The 21402-nt window shown below is 45.3% G+C and overlaps 2 protein-coding genes across 5 annotated transcripts in view; one reads left to right on the forward strand and one right to left on the reverse strand.

The window, feature by feature from the left end:
• The window catches only part of CYFIP2 (cytoplasmic FMR1 interacting protein 2), a 111341-nt gene that overhangs the window by 47768 nt on the left and 42171 nt on the right, over nucleotides 1-21402 (forward strand). For 2 of the 3 annotated variants that reach the window (XM_074313846.1, XM_019740295.2), the window contains 9 exons: nucleotides 552-626; nucleotides 1559-1712; nucleotides 2571-2727; nucleotides 3216-3312; nucleotides 5366-5442; nucleotides 7622-7730; nucleotides 9573-9692; nucleotides 14235-14434; nucleotides 16054-16141. In XM_074313846.1, the coding sequence (XP_074169947.1) occupies nucleotides 552-626; nucleotides 1559-1712; nucleotides 2571-2727; nucleotides 3216-3312; nucleotides 5366-5442; nucleotides 7622-7730; nucleotides 9573-9692; nucleotides 14235-14434; nucleotides 16054-16141 (1077 nt within the window). The remainder of the gene's footprint in view (nucleotides 1-551; nucleotides 627-1558; nucleotides 1713-2570; nucleotides 2728-3215; nucleotides 3313-5365; nucleotides 5443-7621; nucleotides 7731-9572; nucleotides 9693-14234; nucleotides 14435-16053; nucleotides 16142-21402) is intronic. The other variant, XM_019740331.2, reaches the window with a different exon arrangement.
• FNDC9 (fibronectin type III domain containing 9) lies at nucleotides 16750-20969 on the reverse strand. Of its 2 annotated transcripts, none has more exons than XM_074313847.1 (3): nucleotides 20836-20969; nucleotides 18171-18846; nucleotides 16750-16883 (listed from the first exon to the last, which is right to left on the reverse strand). In XM_074313847.1, exon 2 carries the CDS (start codon nucleotides 18837-18839, stop codon nucleotides 18174-18176), a length of 666 nt encoding a protein of 221 aa, XP_074169948.1. In that variant the 5' UTR covers nucleotides 18840-18846; nucleotides 20836-20969; the 3' UTR covers nucleotides 16750-16883; nucleotides 18171-18173. The 2 variants fall into 2 exon arrangements, with proteins under 2 accessions (XP_074169948.1, XP_019595901.2); XM_019740342.2 differs by lacking the exon at nucleotides 16750-16883 and adding an exon at nucleotides 17090-17216.

Here is a 21402-nt window from a genome sequence, read left to right on the forward strand (position 1 = left end):
AATAAAAGTAGGTGGGAAAAGAGTTCCCCCTCTTGTGAATGAATTGGATTTTTACATAGTTAGAATTTGATGGAATCAGTCATCACCCACATGGATAGGTCTCGAAGAATTCTTTCTTTGAGGACTCCAAAGGCCATCATTTGAACAGTGCTTCTCGATTCTTAGGGCTGATAGACATGCCCCCTGACAGGGTTGCAGAGGGCGGACTGTCTGATAAACCGGCAACCACGGTAGTTCCTTTACCAGGAAGGGAAGTGCTATGGTAGGGACAGCATGCCACTCCTTCTGTGGCCATGCTGCCCCGCCCAGTGCCAGGCACATGATGGGTGAGGTCCTAGAGAAGGCTCAGAAGCAGCGAGGACGGACATGGTGGCAGAGGGAGGTTGGCTCATCTCAGAGGTGGTCGGCAAGTGGCCCCTAGCAGTCGTGGCGGCTTTCCCACCGTATACAATACCTCTTGCTTTTCTCTCTCTCTCTCTTTTCTCTCTCTCCCTCTTCCCTGTCTCTCCTGCCCTCCCGTTCCCTCCTCCTCTCTCCTATCTATGTCTTAGGCCTGCCAGTGGTCCCCGCGGGCTTTGTTTCACCCCACTGGTGGCACACAGGGCCGAAGAGGCTGCCGACCCCTGGTATCACACCGCCTGGCTGGGCTGGTTTGGGTGCACTTCTCCAGGAGGCAGCAGGAATGGACTAGCCTGGCTCCTCAAGGCCCCTTCCAGCCCTAAGATTCAAAGACAAATGATGTGGAAAGATCTAGATTAGCACTTGTACCCTTTGCACTTAAGGCCCTCTGTAAGTGGGAGTTAATTGTCTAGTAGGCCTCCTGTGTAAGTACCAATCTACACCCACATTCCCCCCAGCATTTGGGCAGGCTGTACAATGCAGCTGGTGCCAACAGAGGGTGAAATGCCTCAGCAATGGATTCGAAATGCTGAGAATCATACACTTGAGATGGTGGGGGACTTTTCCGGATCATATCCTATTTCAGAGTTTCTCAGAATGTTAGAGCTGAAAGGGACTGGTTTGAGAAAGCATCTGGTGGAACCCCCTCGTGTTAGCAGATAAGAAAACTGAGGCCCAGAGTGGGACTTTGTTGCCCAAGGTCACACAGCAAGTCAACGGCAGTGCCTGGCCTTGAAAACCCAGTCTTTTGACTCTCAGTCCAGTGCTCCACCCATGGTGCCATCATGATCGTCCAGGAAAGCAGAGAGTGACTCCAGGGTGACATGGAATGAGGTTCTCCTCTGATGCCCACACCCTTGGCTGAGCAGAGCAGGCAGGAACCTGGGCTTTGAACCACCTGGTATTACCAGGTCCACCTACCCAGGGATGCCACAGGCCCCAGGCAGTACTGCTTTCCCGGGCTGGCTAGACTCCCTCTTGAAAGTTGACACGTTCCAAATTCATTTCTCCAACCCGAAACTGGTGCTTCCTTAAGACAAAACTTTTTAAGGGCAGGCATCTGCAGAAAAAAAGAAAAATATAGTTGCAGCACAAAGCAACATTTCCCCCTGGATGGAGTGCCAGCCCCTGACTGTCCCACTTTATTTTCTTTTTCAAGCTGTACATGGTACGGACCATGCTCGAATCGCTCATTGCAGACAAGAGCGGCTCCAAGAAGACCCTGCGGAGCAGCCTCGATGGCCCCATCGTCCTCGCCATCGAGGACTTCCACAAGCAGTCCTTCTTCTTCACACACCTGCTCAACATCAGCGGTGAGCCGCAGGGCCTGGGCAGAGAATGGGGCCCGAGCTGTCAGGCCAGTAAGGCTGTCAGGCCAGAAGCTGCAAAGAGACATGATTGTTGGCCCAAAGGGCCACATTTTGTCACCAAGAGAAAAAAACACACACTGTCTGGTGGACATCTGTGGCTAATTTGTCATGGAGTCCTTAGCAGAAGGGGGTCAAAAACAGTAGTACACACGCAGACATAGCTGGGTCCTAGATCTACCTTTGGATTCTCAGCAGCAGCGGATCAGTGCTCGTTGCTCCTAGCAAAGGAGGCTCCTGGGCTGCACCCCAACCCTGTGTCCCTCACTCCTCTCCTGGTATGATGCAGGCCCAGGTACAGCAGGGCAGAGAGGAGGCAGAGCAGCACCCCAGGGTCATGAGAGTGGTTGAAGAGCCATCTTAACCAATGCTCCAAAGTTCTCCATAGAGAGCAGCCTAGGAAGGGCCCTCGAGGTCTCTGAGCAGTCAGGGGCCCAGAATGACCACGTATAAGCAGCCACAGAGCTGCCGTCCAGTTAAAAGCAGGCACCTGGAGACCCGCCTTGACACTATCTGTACAGCAAGCACACTTTGACACTTAGATTGCTTGTTTTGGGGATGGCTTTGTGGGGGGGTTCACTGTCTCTGAAGCTTAATGAACACTGTCTTCTAACTAGATGTTAGCCTGGCCTGTAAGTCCAAGAGAGTAGGCTCTACTGAATGATCGAGTCCTACTTGTGAGGACCTGTTGTGGACCTAGCACAGTCCTAAGCATGACAATAAAAATGAGTAACAACTGTAAGATCTAAGATCTTTCCGTGCTCCCTCTGTGTAACCCAAGGCTCTTTCCCTCATGCTTTTCAGAAGCCCTGCAGCAGTGCTGCGACCTCTCCCAGCTCTGGTTCCGAGAATTCTTCCTGGAGTTAACCATGGGCCGGAGAATCCAGTTCCCTATTGAGATGTCCATGCCCTGGATTCTAACGGACCACATCCTGGAAACCAAAGAACCTTCCATGATGGAGTAAGAGGCAGGATTGGGCCAGCAAGGAGATTCCCGGGGTGCAGATGGAGGGAGCCCTGTTCTTCCAGAACTTTCCAGATGACACATTGTGCCTGGCCAATGCGACTCCGCCTTGCAGATTGGTTTAGAAGCTCACCAGCCCATCTGCCCTTCCTATGCTTTGTCCATCTCCTAACAGCCATGCCGGGACAATGACCGTCTCTGGGGCTCAAGGATCTAATATCTTTAACTACCACCGATTTCTTTTAGTCCCAGATGACTTTTTTCAGCCTTGGGTTTATTAGCATCACAGACTTTTGATTTCCATGGGCAGACTGTAAAATAAGTCAATCCCAGGTGGAGGCTGGGAGGCTGAAAGGTTCTCCTTTCCTGTGTATGAACTTGCTCATCTTATCACCCACCACTCCCTATGTCCCAAGCAGGTATAAATCGGCCTGCGCTCAGAGGGATGATTAGTAAGCTGCTGGCCGTTGTCTTTCCCTCCTCAGGTACGTCCTCTACCCGTTGGATCTGTACAATGACAGCGCCTACTATGCTCTGACCAAGTTTAAAAAGCAGTTCCTGTACGATGAGATCGAAGCCGAGGCAAGTGACGCGCTTCTCCTTTTGTTCCCGTAATCGTGTTCCGAGAGGCTGGGCTTCGCACAGCTTTAGCTGTCGGCACAAAGTGGGGTGTCTTAGCCCATTCAAGCTGCAAAAGCAAAATACCACAGACTTGTAAACACCAGATATTTATTTATCACTGTTCTAGAGGCTGGAAGTGCAGCGTGGTCGGTGAGAGCCCTCTTCTGGGTCACAGACTTCTCAGGGGGTCCTCACATGGTGGAAGGGGCGAGGAGCTCTCAGGGGTCTCTTCTAAGGGTCTCTCTGGGGTCACTAACCCCATTCATGAGGTCCACTTCCATGACCTCATCACCGCCAAAGACCCCACTTCCTAATACCATCCACGTTTGGGGGTTCGGATCTCAACATATGAATGTGGGGAGACCATTGCATGGGGGATCCAGGACGTGTTCTGGAGAGTGACCTTTATAAACCTCACCATCATCAAAAAGGACCAAGAGCAGGGGGATGGTCTTTCTTAATTTTCTAATGGGTCTTTTATGGTTCGATGACTAGGCTACTAGTAACAACAGTAATACCACCCATCAATTACTATATATTCACCATTTGCCAGGCACAGTGCTAAGTCCTAGATAAACATTGTAAACAGTCTTCACAACAATTTTAAGGATGTCTACTATCTATTTTACTTTAAAATCTGAGTGGTCAAGTGTCATTACCCCAATGTCACACAGCTTACAGAGTTTCTGTCTAGTCCAGGTAGGACTGAAATAGCCATCCTCTCTACTATTAAGCTGCTTAATAAACAGTCACTCAGTGGCTTTATTTCTGTAATGGTCAGGATATGCTAGGTTATGCTGCAGTAAAAAACAAGCCTAAATTCTTAGTAGCTTAAAACCGAAGGTTTATTTCTCCATTATGGGTTGGCTGGGGGCTCTGTTCCATGGAGTTCCTGGGACCCATGCGGAGCATTCACTAGTTGCCATGGCAGGGGGAAAGGTTAGGGTAAATCACACTCTGATACTTAAAGCGTCCACCTGAAACTACCTACAGGGTAGTTCACCCTCAGAGATGAACCCCGGGAAAGAGCACGGAGGGCCTGGAAAGGGCTGTGTTCTTTGGGCAAAGATACTCAAAGCTGGTTCTAGAAGACGAGCATGGGGTATGAGTGGGCACCCCCACCTGAACCCTGCAGCCTCTTTGCCTGGAGGAGGCCCAGTGTCCTTGAAGTTCAAAGTCCAGGGCAGAGGTTACCTGCATACGAGGATAGCACTTATATGCCACTGTGTTTTTGTGCTCAGAATAATATCTGGGGTGTAAAATAAAAGACATGAAAGCTCTTCGCATAAAGAGTAATTCTTGGTGGAGCTGAGAATTTGGTGAGAAAGGCATCCAAGATCAACCACCTAAATACAATGTGTTTCCTTTGAAGTTAAACAGCAAACCTGCTTCTACCGCAGCTCCATCTCTTCACAGCCCCACCCTTGGTCATTTCCTGCTCTTGCCATGTTGGAGGATTGGGGTTTGATTGTCTGTGTCTGATGTGAACTTTCTTTTCACCCAAGTGTCACAGTCTGTCACCAGTGTGATGAAACACTGAAATGGCAAGACAGTTCTTTAAAAGCCAGAGATTTTTAAGCAAAATATTTTTAAAAGTTTTAAAATTTCTAATGACCGTCACTTCTTTATTTGCAAAGCAAGGCAAAGGAACATGAAAGGAAAAGACAAGAAAGTTTAGCATGAGAGGTGGTTGGGGGAAGCTGATATGGGTAATTTCAGGACCTGGAGACCTATCTGTTGCGTTCCCCCTGGGCAGGTCCCTTGTAACAGCGAGAAGGGGACCAGTGGACCAGTGGTTTTTGCCTTCTCTGTGCCTCACTGAGGACCTTGAGAGCAAGGGACCAGACTTCCCAAACGTTCTTGGCCGTAGAATCTTCTTTTTTTTCTTCTTTGAAGCGTCTTCCCCACAACACACTTTGGGCAGTCCTACCCAACTGCCCTTTTTGAGTTGCCTAAGTTTCTGTGATAAAGCTGGACAGACCATTGGTGACATTTCCTGCTTCCTCTTCACCAGGTGAACCTGTGTTTTGATCAGTTTGTCTACAAGCTGGCAGACCAGATCTTTGCTTACTACAAAGCCATGGCCGGCAGGTATGAGAGCACAAGTTTTCTGTTACAAAGCCTTCCTTCTTTAGCACCTAAGGAAGTTTGGTGATTCCATGAGCCTGGACTTAATGTTAGAATGTAGGAGAAAGGAAAATAGACAGGTACGATGCTGGACCTCCTGGGGCTTAGAGTCCAGGGGGGAAGACAGACATTAATAAAAACTGATGAATGCACCATGACAAGGGAGGTTACGTACTACCTATAAAGGAAAAGTGCATGGGAATATGGGAATATATGACAGTTAAACCTGAACTAGTCTTTGGAGTGGGGAACTGGAAAGGCTATCCTGAGAAAGTAACATTTGAGTTCGTCTCTAAAGTTGATAGGAGTTAAGTAAAACTAGGTGAAAGATGGGACAGGAAATTATAGGCAAAAGGCACGACTTTTGCCAAGTCCCTGTGGTCAAAGTATAATAATAATAGCGTGCCAAATACCCTATGATGTCATTTATATGTGGATCTGAGAAACAAAACACGAAGAAACAGAACAGAAACAGATTCATAGACACAGAGGAAAAAACCTGATAGTTGCTAGCGGGGAGGGGGTGGGGGTTGGAAAGGGTTTAAGTTTTAATAAGAGGTATAAACTTCCAGTTATAAAATAAGTCAGCCAGAGATATAGTGCACAGCATAGGGAATATAGTCAATAATATCATAATAACTTCGTACAATGATAGGTAATTACTAGACTTACCATGATGATCATTTCATTAGGGACATAAATATCAAATAACGATGATGTACACCTGAAACTAATATATTGTATGTATTAGTTGAAAAGTTCAATAATGATACTAATAATAACAGGCCTACCTCTTAGGACTGCTGAGAGGATGAACGTGATTAGTACATATAAATGTCTCATTCGTGGATGGTAAGAGGCGGCAGGCTTCCTGACAAAGCTAGAGAGAAGCTGGAAGAATTAGAGAAAGCACAGGAGGGAAAGAACCATCTATATCTGTGGTGTCCATTAGAAATATAATGCAATTATAAATGTAAGCCGTAAATGTACTTCTTAAAATTGTAGTAGTCATATTTTAAAAAGGAAAAATAAACAGGTAAAATTAATTTTCATAGGATATTTTAAGGTAATCCAGTATATCTGAAAATACTATAACGTCAACATGTAAGAATTGAAAATTATTAAAGAGATGGTCTTCATTTTTTTTCTGTCTCCCAAATCGAGAATGTATTTCATACTCACAGTACATCTCAGCTTGGACCCACCATGTTTCAGTTGGTGCTCCGTCGACTTGTGTGGCTGGTGGCTGCTATCTATTACTGGAGAATGTAGATTTTTAGATCACGTCACTTTCCTGCTGAAAAACTTTTAATGACTTCCAATTACGTCTAGAAATCATCTCAGCTCTTTACTGTGGCTTATGTAGCCCTACATAATCTGGCCCCAGGCTCACTTTATAAACTCATTTTTGCATCATGATCTCCAGCATGCCCTGCCCTGTATCCATATTGGGTAAACATGCCAAGCTAATTGTGCCTGAGAGATTTCTTCCCCCAGGTCTTTCCATTTTTAGCATTTAGGTCTCTGTCCAAAACCTCTCTAGAGCACTAACACCAAATGGTCCTCTTTGATTATTTTCGGAGCACTTATTACTCTGCAATTTGTGCCTCAGTGTGAAAGATAATGATGGTACACCTAATTCATAGGGTGGTTTTGAGATTAAAAATAATGATGCATTTTGTGTGCGTGTGTGTTGTGTGTGTGGGTACACCTGATAATAAATACTGGGCAGATGTTTACTATTTGATGTTATTTTATTTCTCTGCTTATTTCTTTAGTATTAGTCTCCCTTCACTAGAATAGAGGCTCCATGAGGACAGGAACTTTGTATCCCTACTAGTTAAAATGTTTCCTATTGGAAACTTTTGGGGTTTTTTTGTAAATGAATAAAAGAGGAGAGCAGATCAGCTTCTCTATTGCTTGTCTTTAACTTAGAAATTTTGTTTCACATGGTGAGCTCTTGTTTTAAAGAACTTTGCTCTCAAACATAAAAGAAAAATTATATGCATATATATTCAAAATACATAAGATAATGTTTCATGGGTAGATCCTGTGGTCTCTTTTAGACCATGGGTGTGGCTGGGCAATTGCAAACCATTCACTGTCATGTTTGCTGGTCTTATTTAACCTTTATCCCTTCCAGTGTCTTGTTGGATAAACGTTTTAGAGCCGAATGTAAGAACTATGGAGTCATCATTCCATACCCGCCGTCCAACCGCTATGAAACGCTGCTGAAACAGAGACATGTCCAGGTAATGGTGAAAGAATGCCACAGTGGAACGGGCTGGTGAGACTAACTCTGAAGTTAGCAGAGAAATCAGAAACCAGGACTGCATACTGTCTGCCCTGCCTATTGCCCCATGTGGACTTCTGAGTGTGGGTGTAAAAGCCTCAGAATCTTACAACAATAAAAAGGCATCAGGCTTCTCACCCCACCTGCAGCTCACGTCTGGCGAGCAGTGGCCACCAGCGCCTTTGTCTTCCCATCATAAACTGCAGCCCGCTTCCTCCAGAGGGGACTGCCACTCAGAAATGGGTCAATGTGTCCCTGAGCAGGGCTCGAATGCTGACCTAAGTGAAGGAGAGCTGTGGGCCTTTCAAATGGAGCATGTCAGCCTACCCCCAGCATAGGAATTATGATTTGTTTCTGTGGAGGTGGTTTCTGTTAACCTTTACCCCAGATGTAGAGGAAATGCTGCCAGGAGCTCAGAAACATCCCTGCTTAAAAATGTTAACGTGAGCCAGGCAGACAGAGTGAGAGACGCTCCAGCAGCCTTTGCACCCGACTCCTAAGCTCTGTTGTCAGCCATGCGGTGGTGAAATGGCTTCTATGCGGTGACCTCTGCGTGCTTATGATGTGGTCCATGGTGTTGGTGGAGACAATGCGGGTGAAGAAGGGCAGAGCCTCCACTGAGGAGAGGAAAGGGGTTACCTCGGAAACCCTGGACGTTCCCATTGCTATGAGAAATCCAAGGGAAATGGAGACTCGTAAGAACATTTTCATTTCGACCAACAGCAGGAGCTCAGTGCTTTTCTTTCGGCCTCTCAGAAAATTCTGTCTATCAGTTACCAATGCAGCCGGAATTAGCCACAGGATATTAAATGCTGAGGACTTTATATGTGCACGAGATAGCTATAAGGGGCCTTAGTCAGTGGTAGAAAATTTACCCAAAAAGGCAAGTAGAAAAAAATGAAACAGTTAAGAATAATCGTTGGGCATCTAGCAAAGTGCAGTGCACACAGTAGGTGCTCAATAAATGTTTGTTGCTTGTTGCTGCCTATGTAGCGTCCATGATAATGCACATGTGTACCCCAGTGGAAATTATTGTAAGCTGTGTTTTCCATCCTGTAACCAGTGCTTCATCCTCCTGCCTTTAAATGCATCCCCATAAAGGCACACAGTAGGACCTTGCTGGGGGGGGGGGGGCTGCGGTTTCCATGGGACTTGACTTGGGGCACAGGACAGAGGCAGGAAGAACTTCAGGACTAAATTTAGGATGTCAGCATTGCCCGGGATGCCAGAGCCTGTCCTGAGCCTCTTCCTATAGTCTGAATGAATCGTTTTTTCCCCTCAAAGTTTTACATTCCAAAACCACAGGAATGTAGAAAGAATAATACAGTGAACACATGTGTACTCTACAAATTCATGATTATGAATTTTACCACATTTGCTGTACTTTCCCTTTTTTATGCATATCTTTTTTCTCTTACAAATACAATAAATATAATATAAATGTATTTTAGTATACATAAATAATATATAAACATATAAATAATATATTAAAATGTATATTTTTAAAATACATACTTTTTTTCTTAGCCTTTTGAGAGTAAGTTGCAGGCATCATGACACTTCCCCCCCGAATACTTCCGCATGTATCTCCCAAGAACAGGGACATTCTCTCATAATCAAAATAGAATTGTCCTACTTAGGAAATTTAACAATATTGTTTTCTACAGAGAGTCCCCATTTGTCCCAGTAATGGCCTTTTCTACTTTTAATCCAATTTCTTATAAGTGCATTACATTTAGTTGTCATGTGTCTCTGCAAACCTTAAGTAACTCTCCTCTCTCTCTCTCTCTGTTCCATGCAGCTCTTGGGTAGGTCAATTGACTTGAACAGACTCATTACCCAGCGCATCTCTGCTGCCATGTATAAATCCTTGGACCAGGCTATCAGCCGCTTTGAGAGTGAGGACCTGACCTCCATTGTGGTAAGAGACTGGGGGCCTGTGGGAGTTCCAATCTGGGATTCCTCTGATAGGAGCCTCGCTGGGGGTTGTTGTGAGACTAGTACTGTGCCAGTTAAAGAGAAGCAGTGAGTCTCTTTCCTATTGGAATGGAACAGGACAATAAGGATCTTGAAATCTCTAGAGATGGCCAACCTTGGGGCACAGCTGCCTGTCCTTTAGGAGTCTACAGATCCGAGCTAGAGGTGAATGGTTCTGTGAAGCTAGGGAAGCATGAGTGTGCAGTTGTACAGGCCCAGAAGGGCTGCGTGCTTGGTTTAATGCTCGGCAGTCGCCATCTTGACATTCTTAATAATTCTTTAGCAAGGTGCCCTGCATTTTCAGTTTGCACCGGGACCTGCCAATTGTAGAGTTGACCCTAATGCACAATCACAGAACAGGTGTGCTCCCTTCTCCTATTAAACAGCAACTTGAACTTTTCTCTGATAATTCTCTCTCTCTAAGAATTAGAATCAACTTGATTGATCAGTCTTTAAGTAAATCAAAGGAAGACTTTAATACTTTCAAAAGCAGATGAGTAGAAGGAATAAGGGAAATAGAAAATTGCCGTTAGATCACCACAGTAATAATTGTTGCTGGCAAGATCCAGCAGTGGGTGCTACAATTAATTAGTGGGCAGAACTTTGAGAAGAATATATTATGATCCCTCTTATTAGGAGATTCTTCGAGTAGCTGAATTCGTAGAGACAGAAAGTGGAGTGGTGATTGCGGAGGAATTGAGAGTTAGTATTTAATGGATACAGAGTTTCTCCTGAGGAAGATTAAATTCTGGAGATAGAATGTAGTGATAGTTGCACAACTAAATGAAAGTATTTAATGCCACAGAACTGTGCATTTTAAAATGGTAAATTTTATGTTATGTATATTTTCCCGCAATGAAAAATTACTAAAAAAATACTTTGAGGAGAAGCAAGATAGTTGCATAGTCTCAAACAATCTTCTTCAAGATATTTATTAACTCCAAAGGGAAGAATACCGTGTTTCCCTGAAAATAAGACCTAGCCGGACAATCAGCTCTACTACGTCTATTGGAGCAAAAATTAACATAAGACCCGGTATTATGTTATATTATGTTATATTATATTATATTATATTATATTATATTATATTATATTACATTATACCCGGTCTTGTATCTCCTGATATGTATTCTTCTGTGGCATTCTTGCCGAAATACATAATCTCAATCTAATTATGAGAAAATAGCATATAAACCCAAATCAAATGACATTAAAAACAACAACAACAACAAAAAAGTGAACAATACTTTTCAGAAAGCATCCAGATCATGAAAGACAAAGAAAGACTAAGAACTGTTAGAGATTGGAAAAGACTAGCAGACATGACAACTAAATGCAATGGGGGATCCTGGATTGAAAGTGAGGACAGAAAAAAGGACTTTTGTGGAAAAACTGGTGAAATTCTAATAAGGTCTGCCATTTAGTTAATAATATTGTACCACTGTTAATTTCCTACTTTTGATAATTGTTCTGTGGTTATGTAAGATGCTTACATTGGTTAAAGTGCGTCAACGATGTGCAGGAACTCTGCTGTTTTCACTTTTTTGTAAGTCTAAAATTATTTCAAAATAAAAAAGTTTTAAGTAGACAAAGTATTAAAAAAAAAAAAAAAAGTCATGAAGAACTAGGTCTTTAGAGTCAGAAATACCTGAAAGGCCCAGTCCTGGCCCTGCCACTTACTAGCAAATTATCTTCTATAAGCCTATTTTCCCATCTACACAATGAAGGAAATATTAGAATTCACCACAGAGTGTTGTTGTAAAGATGAAATGAGATTACTGTCTGGAAAGAGCTTTGCATAGTTCCTTGCACTTAATAAATAATAGCTTATGGAAAAAAAAAGATGAGAGGAATATGGAAATTGGGGGCTGCAATGAAACCTTCCCAGGGTGAATTTTCAGCAATATTTAGTAAGAAGACTTGAATCAACTGCCCCCCCTGAAACCTGGGTCACTTACTTTAAGAGACTGTAATATAACAAATGTTCTTCTGGGAGATCTAATTTTGTAAAAAAAATTTCTCTGTTTATGCCAAAATGTGAGCAGTGACGATTGTCTAAGTGGTGGGATTTTTGTTTTCATCTTTTTTGTTTGTTTGTTTATCTGTATCTTCTAGTTTTCCAATAATGAATGAACATATCTTACAGAATAAACAGTTTTGAGGCGTGCATGGGTGTCCATGACCCCTCCCCACCCACCCCTTGAAAGGCACTGAATGTTCTCTTAGCTGAGAACAAAATCAAAACAAGCAGTGAAAGCCCTTCTCAGGTGAGGACAAGAGCCCTCCAGGAGAGTAACCACTTCCTGTGGAGCCTGTTGGAGAGGGCTCACTCCTGTGGGGTCAGGAGGCTCCCACTGACCTTGGCTGAGAAGCAAACCAAGGAATGTGCTCCCCTCAGCCCTTCCCTCCACCTTAGCAATGCCATTCTGAGATGAGATGGGGAGGCCGCTTGATGCTGAGTGGGGAGGGTTGCAGAGATTTCTTGTCAGTCAGCCTCCTCTGGCCCAGCTGAGCAAATGCTCGTAGATTCTCTGAGAGATGTGGTGCTCAGATTGGGAGCTGGCAGCCTGCAGGCTGTGTTTTGTGTAGGCTGAAGAGTGTATTTGAAATTTTGAGCCAACATTTAACATGTGGAAGAATTTGAGTAAAACGACAGAAGCTCTGGCAGCAGCAGACCAGCCTTCCCAAATGGCAACAGTTGCCTAGAAATGGCAAGACGTCCCCATCAGCTGAGCTGTGCTCTCTTTGGTTTGCTGCAAGCCCCACTGGCACCTCATTCACTGTCTGACCTCCCAGGCCTCTCTGTACCTGAGTGTGAGAGCCTGATCTTCTCGCCTACCTGAGGCCACAGAGCTGGGTAACAGTCGCGTGTGGCTGACACTCCGGTTTTCTGGTTGCCTTTGAAGAGCTCTTTGCACTGCTTCACAGAAGTTGCCCACGTGGGTTTTTTATTTCCCCAGTAAACCCACTTTACTGTAGAATGCTGATATGCTTTCAGAAGGCACCTGAACCCCTCACAGGGCCTTTCAAACCCTCTGCACCTGGATGCACTGAGCCCTGCCTCCCACAGGCAAGAGCCCTCCTGATGGGAAGGCCAGAAGAACACAGCTGATGGGAAAGCACAGTGTGGGTTACGTAACAAAGAAACACCCCTGTCCTGGTGTTTCTTTGGCAGGAGACATGGACCTGCATTTCCAGCAGCCCCTAGATCAGCAGAATTGAGAACACTGTCCTTCCGTCTCCGTTATGAGCACTCACATGCGTTCGGGAGACTGCTAAAAGCGCACAGAACAGAAATTGTTCCCTGCTTTCTCGTCTGCAGTTATCTTCCCGGTAACAGGGCGACTCGGTGATCTTATAAATAAACTCATTAGCGTGTATTCCTTTTATTACTATTATTTTTCTTTTTTTTTTTTTTTTTACCGATCCTAAGTGAATGGGAACAAAGATAGGGTCCAACTCTCTCGCCTCCCAGAGACCAAAGCAGAGAGCTGATTCTGTATTTCTGTCCTTCATTTACTTTATGGTGCGCGATGACTGGAAGATTATTCTTCCAGCTGCCATTCCAAAACGGAAATCCAGATTTTGACCTTCTTTTGACAACTGGCAGGATCTGCCATCACTAAGCCCCCTCCCAAAGTGGCAACAATCAGATGGAGTTAATAGCAGCCCTGCCTCCTTTCTCTGGGTAAGGGCTCTCCAGTGTGCCACAGACTACCCAGCCCCAGGACGCCCTCCTGCCCAGCATGGCTCACTTACCTAACCCAGCTGGCCCCTGCAGCCAGTTAAGTCTGCAAGCTTCGACCCAGTTCTATGCATACCCCCAATGTAAAGCCTTAGAATCTGAATTTCAGAGCAGCAAAGCTCCAAGATTGGAAGCATGACCTGGGGCCTCTACCGAACCACACTCTGGACCCCAACCAGGGTTAGGGGACCTGTGGCTGATGAGAACAAAATTGAATTCCTGTTGTGGGGCTGCTTCCTATGACTGTGGACAGCTGAGCTGCTTGGCACATATTAGGTTGAACCACACAAAGTTACTAATATTCGATGGCGTTTAACCTAAAATATTAGTAGTCTCATGTGGTCTTATGGTCGCTTTCTGCAGGGCAGAGATACAGCCCCTGGTGATAGCCAGTCAGAACTTTGTTTTGCTTAATTGTGGCACTGAGGGACAAGCTTTTTCTCACAATGTGGAAACTGGAAAGCAAGGAGGCTTTCTACCCAAAGGGGTGCAGACAGGACATGTGCGCATGGTCAGTGGTCCCCTTCCTGGGGCAGGCATGCCACATGTCACCTTTCCCTCCTCAGAAGAAGGGAACATTGTCACCTGCCACTGTGGGGGTCCCAGTCCCCATGTCGGCGGTTAGTTAGGAGGTGGTCTGCGGGGCTCCCTCCTGCATGACAGGCATCGGTCAGATGAAGCGGCACACACCTGCGAGGTATGTGTGAGTCCCCAGCAGCCGTGGGTTCTCTGTCTGACCAGGAGCTGGAGTGGCTGCTCGAGATCAACCGGCTCACGCACCGGCTGCTGTGTAAGCACATGACCCTGGACAGCTTCGACGCCATGTTCCGGGAAGCCAACCACAATGTGTCGGCCCCTTATGGCCGCATCACCCTGCACGTCTTCTGGGAGCTGAACTTTGACTTCCTCCCCAACTACTGCTATAATGGGTCCACCAACCGGTAAGGGAGTCCCTGTGCAGAAGGGGCTGGGGCGGGTGGCGCAGGGAGCAGCCAGCTGCCTCCTCCAAACTAGGACCAGCATGGGTGTCAGTTTGTTCCTGCAACAGGCATCTCACAGAGCCCCACCTGGGTGCAGGCTCTGCACTGGAGGTGGGGATGCCAAGGGGAGTCCGCAGACACCTTCCTGCCTCTTGGAGCCTTCAGGCTAAAGGAGGACGCAGGTGATCAAACAGCTGCACAATAAATGTCCTGTTATGAGCAGTGAACTTGGAGATGGGAAGAAAGCCTACAGAGCCGTGAGAGAGAGCACAGCACCACTTGATCCAGTCCGGGAAGTGATTCAAACCTCAAGAGAGGCGTCGTCCTCTGAGGAAGAATGCTTGAAGGATGAGTAGGAATAAATAGAGCAAAAAGGCAGGAGAAGAGTATTCTAGGCACAGTTTCAAAGGAGCTAAGAGTCTGGTGAGGGTGGAGCAGATGGGATGGGGAATGGTGCCACGAAAGATAGGACAGGACGCAGGAGGAAGTGGAACCTGCTCCACAGGCCTGTTAGGATCGAGCATTTATGAACCTTGGAAGAGTTCAAGGAAGGGAAGTGACATGAGCAGATGGTACTTTTATGAGGACATCCACGTGTGGGAGCACATGCATGCAAACAGGCACACATGTGCAGAGTATATACATGCATGACAAAGTGGAACATGTCTCCTGCAAGGTGCACGCAGCTCTGGGCCAGGCACCAAGTTAGAAACAAGATCTAATTCCTTACCCCCACAGAGGTTTAAAACCTGATGGAAGAGGTGAGATATATTCACATGCAAAACAAATGCATAAAGATGAACAAAAACATATGTGTTTGCAGGTCCTTCAGTATCCTCAGAGCTGTTATTAAATAAGTGTGTATTGAATGAATGGAAGGGCCTGGGAAGAATTTACAAATGCACCTGAATCCACACACTTAGCAAGATGTACCTCCCATTCTCTATAGAGATTTGGGAATTTGAATCCTTTTGCGCACAAGTTCACAAAACCCTGGCCCACAAGCCACATCTTATCCCCAACTGTTTTTGTATGGCCTGTGAGCTAAGAATCGTATTGATATTTTTTAGGTTGAGGGGGAAATCCAAAGAAGAATTATAATTTGGTGACAACTGGAAATTATTCGAAATTCATAAAGTTTTATTGGAACTCAGCCACGCTCATTTGTCTACTATTGCTTATGGGTGCTTTCATGCTACCAGCAGAAGCTGAGTGATTGTGAGAGAGACCATCTGGCTGGCAAGGATGAAAATATTTGCTATGTGGGCCTTTGCAGAAAGAGTTTACAGAAATCTGCTCTTGAGAAAGCAAACGGGTTGGGGAGAGATGTGGAGCCCTGGAGAAGGCCCTTTTCAGAGCCAGTCTACTCTCACTTTCTTGCCTACTGACCTTCTGAGTAGCCACAAACCCTGAGTCAAGCTTGTGGATCTGGATTACAGTTGTGTGTCAGAGGAGTTTATAGGCAACCGCTTAAGAAACAGTGTTGTGCACCTGGTCAGGAAGGGTTCTCACTATATTGTGTCTCCTGAAGAATAATATTAGGACCCAGTTAACTCCTGTCCCATCTCTTTTTTTACTAGTTTTGTCCGAACTGCCATTCCTTTCACTCAAGAACCGCAAAGAGATAAACCCGCCAACGTCCAGCCTTATTACCTCTATGGGTCCAAGGTGAGTAGTCTTGCCTATGTCCTATTTCTAAGAGGGCTAGTGAGCAAAAGCAAATAGAAAAATGTTCCCTGAATCAGAAAAGCAGGAAGGTGTGGAGATAACAAGGCAGCAGAGAGATGCAGGCAGAAATGACTGTGAGTATATTCATCTTTATTTGTTCACAACTAGCTAGGATGGGGGTGAACTTGGGCCAGGGGTTGGATCCGGCGCAAGAACGGTTTGGGGGGAGGTTAGCGAGGAAATAGGTGCATGGGGCTTCTCGTCGTGGCATTCCATCTCGTGCTTCTCAGTTGATTCATTGCACTATCGTCCTGTCATCCTGGGATTTGTGCTTCATAAATATAAGGGCTTTGCAGGCAGGAAGCAGTTGGGAAGGTGAAGCTTTGAAGGAAATCCAGTGGACTGAAGCTAGAGCTGAGCAACAGGGCTTCTCCTGCCTCTTTGCTGCTCTGTTCACACGTACACATCCTGACACTAACTGAACATCCCAAACGGTGCCCTGTTCTAGACCGTCAGTCCTCGGCCATTCACTAAACAGACATTTATTAAGCATCCACTATAGGCCAGACACTGGGCTAGATTTTACATACTGGGGATATATTAGAGATAAAAATAGACATCATCTCTGCCTCCATTTCCATACCCACGGTGGCGATGGGCAACAATGTTCACAAAAGTCTCAGCAACACCGTGACATATGTAGGCGATTCACTATTTCCCCTAGGGTTTTTTAATGGGCGGACTGAAAAAATAAAAAAATGGCACTGTGAGGGTGAAATGTATCAAACAATAACTCCCAAAAAGCCAACATTTTTGTTTGTGATGGAATAAGAATGTCTGCTTTTGACTCAATTTTCAAAAGTAATCAGACGGGCTTAGAAGAGGAACTGACCAGATAAATATGGCATTGTAAGTCAGGGAGCCCTAGATTGAGACGTGTGATGAGCCGAGATGAGCCCCACCAGTTGGTCCTGAAGGTGGGGCTTAGCAGGTCTTAGGATGATGCTGGGACAGTGCAGGTATCTTCTCCAGGGCGGCCCGTCTGGTCCAGGTAACGTTCTCAAATCAGGGGACGCTTACAGACAACATGTTAGATCGTTCACAGACATGGCATTAAATACGAGTGACTCAACAAAGCAAAAATACCTCCTTTTATAATTCTCTTTCAAACTTTGTGGAATATATCCAGAAGAAAGACTTCTGATGTTGGTGCTAATGTGTCTTTAATACCTCTCCAACTCTTGCTAATCTCTCTTTTTATCAAAGATAAGAAAGCAGGCCTTAAGCTCCGAGTCTTTAGTAGGCAGTAGTATCTAAGTCAAATGTAATATAACTTTGTTTTCATTCTTATTATTCTTATGTCTCTTCCCTTCTACTTAGTAGCAGGAGGGTGCTGGTTTTCATTTTTGGAGTAATATAAGGCTATCTTTTAAAATAAGTTTAAGGTTAAAAAATGAGTCAATTAAAAGAAAATATATTGTTAATAATAGTAAAGATAGTCTATGGTTTAAAAAAAATGAAGAAGGGGTACGAGGTGGTATGTGATTGCCTGAAAGTCGGGGAACACTCTAGAACAAGCCTTCTCACACCTTTCCAAAATAGCTCCCCCAACTACCAAGGAGATGACATCTGCCCCAGCTGACTGAAAGCATAACTCAAAAAGCCCCGCTGCAACTCAAAAATGTCCTTGAAGCATTGTATTTTATTTAAGTCATGCAAATTTCACTTTCTACATTATAATATATTCATGTTTGTTTTAATAGTAAGATGATATTTTTAATTCCTAACGTCCCCGCCCCGCTCCGATGGACACTTCTAAGAGGTGACAAGTTTCTCCCTTGGCACGCCACGGGGGTATATGTCTTCCAGCTTGAGAAGCTTTGTCACAGGGCATTGGTCAAACCCGGGTGACCCACAAGAACACTGACACTTGAGGGGACACAAATGGGTAGTCTACAGATACATTTTTACGAAAGACCTACTGTGTGGAGGGCTTTAAGCTACATGATGCGGGCTGCCCCCTCCCTACCTCTCACTCCCCAGAACGAGGCAGAATGGCTTGTTGGTCGCCACCCTCCCTCTGGAGGGCATCCTGGTCGTCTTCCGCTTCAGCTTCTGGTTCTGCGCCTGCTCCAGAATCCTTGCGTGGCATCTCCACCAGGGGGAGCCCCTGCAGGTCTTCCTCTCTCTGCCCAAGACCCGGGGCCTCCTCTGGCCATCTCACCAACCCATTGGCTTCCTCCGTGTTGCCAGCTCTGTAAGACCAGCGCGGCTCATGGCAGCGGACGCACCAGAACTGGAGGCAGATGAAAGCTAAGACAGCTGTGAAGCAGGCCAGCAGAATAGCCATCAGCACCCACAGGGAGATTTGTGGGTCTACCAGGGAACTTCCCGCAGCCAGCGGACTCTTATCCAGAGTGTGGAACATGGTGCAGTAGTGCCTGTAAGGGAAGGCAATCTTCTTGCAGCTGATGCACAGAAAGTAGAGCGTGGAAGGGGCGAGGTGCTCTAGCACCACCGAGCTGATTGTTCGAGGCACTTTCTCCTCGTGGTGGAAGCTGTAGCGAAGATAGCCAGAGAAGATGCTGTTCCAGTTGGGCCTGTACATAATATGGTAATAGTCCTCCAGGCAGGGCTCCGAGGACGACCAGGAGATGATGGCGCCCGTGTAAGAAACGTTCCCAACCTCGATGTTCATCCTGATTCTGGAACCAGAATCAAAGTGAAAAGTGATTTCCCCTTATTGAAGTATTTATTTATGATGGTCATAGCTACCGTTTAGTGAGCATTCAAGATGGAGACTAACATTGCCCCCATTTTACAGACAAAGAAATGGAGGCCGAGAGGTAATGGTTCTCATCTAGGCATAACTAAACAGTGGCAGAAGTTCAAATCGGGGCTGTCTCATGTCAAAATTGGTTGTGGCCTTCAGACCTAAAAAAGGATGCATCCACATCCTCCAGCTTCATCCTTCCCTGGCTCAGAACTTTTAAATATAACATTGTTCCTAACCCTTAAAAAAAGAATAATAAGAAGAAAGGCAGGTAAAGGAAAAATCAGGACAACCTCAGAGTCCCTGCATTAGTCACCACAGGTCTATGACCTCCAAGTCAAACAAGTGTTTTACCTAAATTTCCCTTCTGGACCTCCTGTGTCTGCTCAGCCATCTAGAACATTCTGCCCACTGCTTTTTTAACTTCCCAGTTCTATTGCCCATGGCAAAAGGAGATTTGCTTTGTCACTCATTGGTAACTGATTTTCCCTTAAAGTCTCTGTTGTTTTGCTTGTTTATTTTTTCAAAGCCAGGGCACCCAGGAAATTAGTTTCATAGGTCAAGAAATCAGAAATACCAGCATAATCGCTACTACTTAATACTACTGCAATTATGAATGTTAATAACAGTAATAACCACCAACAGTTAGCCAGCGGTTGCTGTGTCACAAGTCATGCTAGGTATTCAACATACAATAATAAATTTCCTATATTCTCCCTCACTCCCTCTGAGCTAGACCCCCATTTTACAGGTGAGCAGTCTGAGGTGACTCAGATAATAAGTTCGAGACTCAAAGCCACTTAACCCCTGGATTTTCAAACGGAAGGCTGCTGGGTTTAGTAATTATAAAACATTACTACAAAATGAGGTGCTGGTATTAAGACCCGTTGCTGTTTTTCCAGGCAAATCAAATGAGCCCTCTTCAGATTGCCAGCCCTTTCGCTTTGGTAAGAAAGCGCCATCTTCAAGCTTTTTCATTTCTTATTAATTAGATTACCCCTTTACTGAATTTCCCCTGATCTAAAATTCGGGGGCAGCCATATTCAATCCATGTACGTTCACGTATAGGTCTCACCCAGCTCTGTTTTCTGCCTTTCCTCTCACATGAAGTACAGAAGGTTTTGTTTTAGATTGAAACGACATAGTAAAATAAAAATCAGTCAATCAGATTTAACCAGAATTGGATATTAAACCAAACTGATTTCTATTATGAGCTGCTGTCCTTCCTGCCTCCCTCCGACCTTCTGTTTTCATGCTTGTATTCCTAGAGGAAGTGAGCTGCAGAAAGACACACAGTGTTGAATGATTTATTAATCTTTGTTTTTCTTCTCTAAGGATGACAGTTAACTAAAATGCTCAGGAAGGGGAATAGTCCTTTTCTATTTGGCTGGAAATTTCCTCCCAGAAAAATGGGAAGTGAAAGGGGCACAGCAGGTGTGCTCAGATCCCCCCAGGGGAGGTCATTGCGAAGGAGATTGAAATTTGGGCTCCCTCCGTTGGTCTCCTCGTACACACCCATCCATCCTACCCTAATACCCCACACATCCCTGTACATACATTTTGGACCACTGTGAAAAGAGCTGAATTCCTTACTATTGATATAGGCAATGACCTTTGTAAAACCCTTCCATCAGGAATTCTGTTTTTTGTCATAGATCTTTTCTCTTGTTTGCCTCACCACTGCTGCTGGCTGTCTTTGCCGGCTCAGTTCCCACCAGCAGACATTTTTAAGAGCTTTCTGTCAAGACACTAGTAGCATCCTCGGCTTTTAGGACAAAATTAGTCTTTCTTCCTCTGCTGCTGTTTTGAAATTCCCCCTATTTGTATCTATTCAGATTACCATTGCCTGGCCCTCCTCCAAGCGGAGTGTGAAAGGAAAAGCCATTTCCAAATGCCTCCAAGAGGCATTTATGTCCCTTACCTGATGCTTGCCGAGGAGGATCCGGTTAAAGCGTAGCCTTCGGAGGCAGAGTGGACCCAAGCTGAGGGAATGGTGCCTTCTCCCCTCCTCTGCTCTGGGCGCTCCTTGATGTCTCTCTCGCCACCGTCTGAGTAATCCCACTGTCGCCCCCAACGCTCACATTATTCATTTCTTCAGATCAGCATCATTTACCATGGCAACCAGCAGGCATCTGTACGCACGATGCTTTCCGGGACCTGTCTGGAAAGGCTTTTGCCCAGTAAGAGGAGCTCTTGTTTATTTGGGGGGGAAAGGCTGGCAAGCTGCTGCAAATTGATCCTTTGAGTGGTACTAATTCTACCAAGCCTCCTACATTTTCTCTCTAATTGGCTCATTATCATTTTTTTTTTTTTGTTTTCGCCCTTTGGACAATCGTTTCAAATGCAAAGATGCCCTTCTCAGTAATCCCACAACTAAAACAGTAATTTCATCTCCATCCCCTTCCACCTACCCCACCCCCACACTCACCTCTTACCCCACCTCTATATTCTCTTCTTTTTTTAATTCTGGTTTCCTGTGGCATTACCT

Source organism: Rhinolophus sinicus, linkage group LG10, assembly GCF_036562045.2.
Source record: "Rhinolophus sinicus isolate RSC01 linkage group LG10, ASM3656204v1, whole genome shotgun sequence".
NCBI lineage: Eukaryota > Metazoa > Chordata > Mammalia > Chiroptera > Rhinolophidae > Rhinolophus > Rhinolophus sinicus.